The 6,000-nt window shown below is 39.3% G+C and overlaps 1 protein-coding gene across 7 annotated transcripts in view; it reads left to right on the plus strand.

Moving 5' to 3' along the window:
• LOC117219212 (G-protein coupled receptor dmsr-1) overlaps positions 1-6,000 on the plus strand; it is a 96,782-nt gene extending 90,782 nt beyond the window's left edge. For 6 of the 7 annotated variants that reach the window (XM_076518623.1, XM_033468164.2, XM_076518621.1 and 3 more), the window contains exons 3-5: positions 352-463; positions 2,293-2,477; positions 3,546-6,000. In XM_076518623.1, the coding sequence (XP_076374738.1) occupies positions 352-463; positions 2,293-2,477; positions 3,546-3,954 (706 nt within the window). In that variant the 3' untranslated portion in view covers positions 3,955-6,000. The remainder of the gene's footprint in view (positions 1-351; positions 464-2,292; positions 2,478-3,545) is intronic. The other variant, XM_033468165.2, reaches the window with a different exon arrangement.

The raw sequence follows: 6,000 nt of genomic DNA on the forward strand, positions 1-6,000 counted from the left end.
AAAATTTACCGTAAAAAAATACAAAATAAAAAATCAATTATAACAACTAGCAAGAAAAAATTCTATTTTCTTCTTGCTAGTTGTTATAATTGATTTTTTATTTTGTATTTCTTTTTTCATAAAATAGAATTTTCTTCTTGCAATGATCTTTATGTGAATGGACTAACTTTTCATCTTTTCACTGTTTTAAAATCCACAGTTTAGACATGACAGAGTTTACACGAATAATTAAGAAGGAAAAATGTATAATGTATTATCTTTTTCAAATAAGCAAGAAATAAACTGATGCGAATAACCTGACACTAGGAAATATGAAATGATTATAATTCATAAGGAATCGTTTTATTGAAGCAGATTTCCGCAGAACAACTCATGGTGCACGCCCACTCGTTGCAAGTTGGCCCTCTGGAGCAGCTTTCTAGCACCGTTCGTCGCATGTGCACCTAGCTACTTTGTGTTTGGCGTAAGTCTTCCACCGTGTAATTATAGAATAATAGAATAATTATAGAATAATAAGCCGAGCTAACGAAATCCTAAGAAACCTCGTCCGCAAAAGTTTCAATCCCACGAAAATCCGTGGTCACGTTGTGTTTAATTTTCAAGCTTCTGAACATTCGAGCATCCTCGACGATTTTCAAACCGTGTGAGCAATTTTTTATGCGATACTGTATACTGCGTGTAACTAGAACGATGCGTCGATTAAATATACAACAGCGAGCAAAAGTTTCGGGAATATAAACGTTTTTAAAATTTCAAACTTCACTTGCGTAATCAATAACTCTGACACTGCTGTGAATTCGGGCTTGAGAGTTTTGCAGAGACGTGTTTCTAAAGGCGATGGACCACAAGGTTATGCAAAAATAAAGTAGAATTTTCTTTCCTTAACAGTTCGAATGTCAACGGAGCAACCTCAATAATTCAAGCCATTTGACCAGATCTAGAAACTTTGTATCACGACATGCATACTCGAGCAAACTGATTCGATTAGGATGTATGGCGTATTGGCTGCCTTTTAATCAGATTTCGGAAGTTTGCGCGGGGACCAAACCAAAGATTAGGATTCGCCATAAATTGACTGCCTTTTGATGACATTTAGGAACTTTGTGTCGTCACGTACTCGAGCAAGCCAGATTTGATTACAATTTGTGGCGTGTTAACTGACTTTTGATCAAATTTAGACATTTCTGTCGTGACGTAGCCGAGTAGACTAAATATTGGATTGGCAGGAAAGTAATTTCGATATTTCAATGTGAAATAAAACTCAATTTTTTCTATACTAAGAAATGATAATCAGTCAAATATTGTCCATTCTGTTCGATGACCTTTTGCCGTCTTTCTGGTAACTTCATGATTCCGTGCTCATAAAACTTCTGGTACTTATCAGTAAAAAAACTCAATCAAGTGCGATTCGAGGCTATTGTTATTATTGACATTTTTACCATTTAAAAAGCTTTGGTAAACTTCGAAATAAATGATAATCCGATGATGCAAGGTCGGAGCTATATGGAGGATGCGACATCAGTTCCCAACCAAACTCCAATAATTGCTATGCTCCAATTAAATGCTAAAGATGTGCGAGGCCTCGCATTGTCGTGGTGGAACACGATTGCTTCACTTCGATTGCTTCCTCCAATTTCATAAGTTGTTGGTTCATGACGCTTGGACCATAACCTTTTTCGATTAATATTATCCTAAACGATCCATTTTTCATCACTTTCGGTTGCTTTGAATAAACAACACATTAATGTAATAAAGATTGAACCTTCTTACACTTGCAGATCCCAATAATTTTTTGCATAGAATGCAGTAATGAAGCCAGTTATTTAATAATGGATGACCAATTGCCGTGCTCTTGGTTTGTTTCTTAAATTTTTAATATTACATTTTTTTATCCTTTGATTTTGTTTATCTTTTAATACAAAAACTTTACACGTGTCATTTGATAAATATAAAGTTAACCACCCCTTGCACTCAGCTCAATTTCATACGCATAGATCGCAATAAATCATGTAAAATAGAAATACTTAGATCAGAAAACATGGTTTGAATTTCAAATTAAAACAGCTTCGAGTGCAAAGAATTATTTTTGCCCGAAAACAAACCAATGGCAGAGCAACTGACCGCCTCACAATAACCAGCTCTACTACCCTATATTACCGCGAAAATTAATTTACAAATCTGAACAAATAATAAAGAGACGCGGTACTAAAGGTGTGAAGGTTAAACGGTGAGAACAAGATGTTCTTGTAAAGGGGATGAAAACGTAAGACAAATGATTTCTATGATCGTCAGATAAGGCAGCAGACCCTGAATGACAACGGTACCGTGGAGATCGCGTACATCGTTGACGCGGATTACTCCCGACACAAAGACTTCTTCTACCAGCTGAACTTCTGGGTGTTAGGTGTGGTCGTAAAGCTTCTGCCCTGCGTCATTCTCACAGTTATTAGCTGCTGGCTGATAAAAGCACTCTACAGGTAATCTAGTAATACCCCATTAATGGAGGAAACCGCGTTCCAGGCAACGAAATGTACAGGTCGTTGAATCAGGCGGCATTAAATCAACAATCTCAGTCACCTTGTTCTTTTCTGACTTTTTTTGAGACCTGAAGAAAAGCTGGGATCTCCCTAGCTCGTTTAACATCTCAAAAACGTATTTTTGAAGCATCGTGATCGCCGGAAATACAGAGTTGCCCACAAAAGTGTTTGTACACCTTCTGAAACGTAATAACTTTTTTCAAACTCAGCCAATTTGAACTCGAATTTTTTTAGGTGATAGAGGGACTAGTCTACTAGACGATAGCTAAAATGCCTTTTTTCTAAGCTTCTACACAATTTTCTTCTCGACAAAGAGTTTGCGAAAATGATAAATTGACTAAACACGACACTAAATGACGCGGCAACGTTTACGCTTTCAAACGGCAAATTGCATAATAAGCGTAAATACAGTTATACAAGGTGTCGCAAAATTATGTTACTTCCGGGAAATAAGGAGTTCCTGAGGTCATTTGAAGTAACTTTTTCCTTCGCGAAAATGCAATCCGCGGCTTTGTTTACGAGTTATTAACGAAAAACATTGACCAATGAGAGACGAGCTCCGCTGGCGTAAAACGGCCGAGTCAATGAGCGGAACTGGTCTTCCACTGCCCGTTGACTCGGCTGCCTAGCACCAGCCGATCTCGCCTCTCATTGGTCAGTGTTTTTCGTGAATAACTCGTAAGCAAAGCCGCGGATTACATTTTTGCTGAGGAAAAAATTACCTCAAATATAATAATATAATAATATAATAATATAATAATATATATTATATAATATATATAAATATAATATATAAATAAAATATTATATATATATATAATATAATATAATATATATAATATAATAATCACCTTAGGAACTCCTCAGTTCCCGGAAGTAACGTAATTTTGGTACGCTCAATATATTAAAATAAAACAATTAAGTATCGCAGATCTAAAAACCGCGATTCACTTCAGAACAATCTCTTGATTCGATTTACCTTAATCTTGCGGTTCGCCTCTGTTGCAGAGCGAAGAGTAGGAAGCAGGCCCTGAAGAGCTACAACCAGTCTAAACCCGCAGTGATCTTGGGCAACGGGCTGCTTCCCCGGAAGCCCAGCAAATCAGACAAAAGAGCGGACAGGACCACGAACATGTTAGTAGCCGTACTGCTCTTGTTTCTGGTCACGGAGATACCTCAGGGAGTCCTAGGTCTTCTATCAGGTGTACTGGGCGATTGTTTCTTCCGCACCTGCTACCACAACTTCGGGGAGCTGATGGACATTCTGGCCCTGCTGAATGGCGCCATTAATTTCATTCTATATTGCTCCATGTCCAGACAGTTTCGCACCACCTTCGGCCAGCTGTTCAAGCCCAGGATCATGAAGAAGTGGCAGCCTACCACTCAGCAGACAGATGTGCAGAGCACCTACGTATGATGCAGGCTGAAGGGTCTGGAGACCACGCGACTGTAGGCCTTGAAATTGGACAATGTTAGAAGATGCTGAGATGATGCCGAACTGTCACCGAACTTGTGAACAGTGGATCTCAAAGAGAACTCGAAGAGATCTAAGTGAAAGCTCTTGGAGAGATCTATGGGAGATCTCGCATCTATAAACAGTTTTTTTTTACGTTGTTCGACATGCTCCGGTGGCACGATTGCCGACATGCCAATACCGAGTAGCAAATAGACCGCGTCAGGGCTGCGATGCGATCGTCTTCTAGGAAATAAACATAGGGAAAGTAAACAGTGAAAATTATGGTTGCACTGTGGACCGTGGGTCTCAAGCTTGCCTGCGCCGACTGCCGATCGCGGATCGGCGAGAACAAAGAGGCTGGGTTTCCGATTAATTTTTCTACTTGCGAGAAATTTCTACTCGAACTTCGTCGGAGCTCCGAAGCGAGATCATTTTCCTTCTTTTTTTTAGGAAACGTGGTAACGGGAAGCCTCGGCTCCGATTTCAAAGAAACTTTGCTCCGAAGAACAGCCAAATATTAGAGCTGTACTTTTCAGAAACTACCCTTCGAAATTTCTGTCATTTTTGGACGGTCTCTTCGGAACTTGTTCGAACTGATTTTGCGCAAAGTGGCTCCGAAGACGTATTATAGTTTACTTAATAAAAATTGTGCGATGATAAAAATGAGCTGGGTTTAATGCATGGTGCTTCTATCTTTGTTATACGTCGATTTTTTTTTAACACGATTGTGTTTGGTGTGGACGAAGGGAAACTAAAGATGCGTTTCTTCTTGGGAGTGTTATAAATTGAAACGATTTCAGAAAGAAATTGACAATTTTTTTTTTAATTTTGTAATCCATTATTGATTGGAATATCGCAGTTTCATTTTTCAAAATTTATGTACGATTTTTCTTTCGAAAAATCTGACAAAGAAACGAGCAGCAAGTCCAATAGTGTAAAATCTTCGGTGAAATAAAACTGGTGGCACATCTTTCGTTCTGAGCTCCGTGAAAGGACAAGAATGGAACCATGTAGCATGTTGTAAGGAATCCTTGTAAAGAGAAAGATTCAATCATCAAATTTACAGTAGTTCCAACTACGAAGAAAATTGTCTAACGTTTCCACAAACGTTTGAATTATATCTTCAATTTCTCAGCTGCTGTATCACGCTAATAGATCATTCAAGAAAATAAATGATGCGCCATGAAAACAAAGCAATTAGACGAGCTTCTTTTCACGTCGGAAAAAAATATCAGAGAGGAATCCTGTTCGCAATAATTTTCGAGGAGCGTACGAAGCTTAATGTTGATAACACCTTTAACGGATTATACAAATTATTCGCGTCATGGTATTTGCAGGGGCCATATGGAATCGCCGGGATATTATCGCGAGCAAAGCATTATTTAACGTTCAAGCACGACCTGCATCGAGCCAACCGTGTAAGGCACAGCCGTTGATGTACGGCTTTACACGCTACTCGCGTTTCAGTGAAAGTCGGAGGGGGACGTTCCCTGTATGCAACACAAATTTTCATAAAATTACACCTGATCGACAGGTTCGGGCATCGACGATAATCCCTTTGTTCATTTTTGCGCCGACCGGTCGATCGATAGCGTCTGCACTTGACAACGAATCGTTAAGAATTTGGCGCGCGAGCGACGACAGCGAGCGAAGATTATCTGGGCTTGTGTAAACGCGGCATTACACGCGCGTTAATTAATGTAGCGCGATCACGCGGAATAACGAGATCGGTATAAAATTACATATAGATACGTATATATGTAATAGACATACGCATACGCATATATCGTGCCAACGCAAAACGTAGCGCCTGTAAATACGATACTGAGCGACCGCCACGGTAACAACGATCCATGTGCACTCGCGTTTAGTTTTGTATGATCGATGGAAATGCTGCGATGGATTTTCGGCTGATGAGCCCGGCTGAAAGTCTATAGGCTTCCATGCATGTAAACGTTAAGGACGAATTGATTTATATAGAATATGAATAAACATTTCCGTATCAAA

The sequence above is a fragment of the Megalopta genalis genome, chromosome 2 (assembly GCF_051020955.1).
Source record: "Megalopta genalis isolate 19385.01 chromosome 2, iyMegGena1_principal, whole genome shotgun sequence".
Taxonomy (NCBI): Eukaryota; Metazoa; Arthropoda; class Insecta; order Hymenoptera; family Halictidae; genus Megalopta; species Megalopta genalis.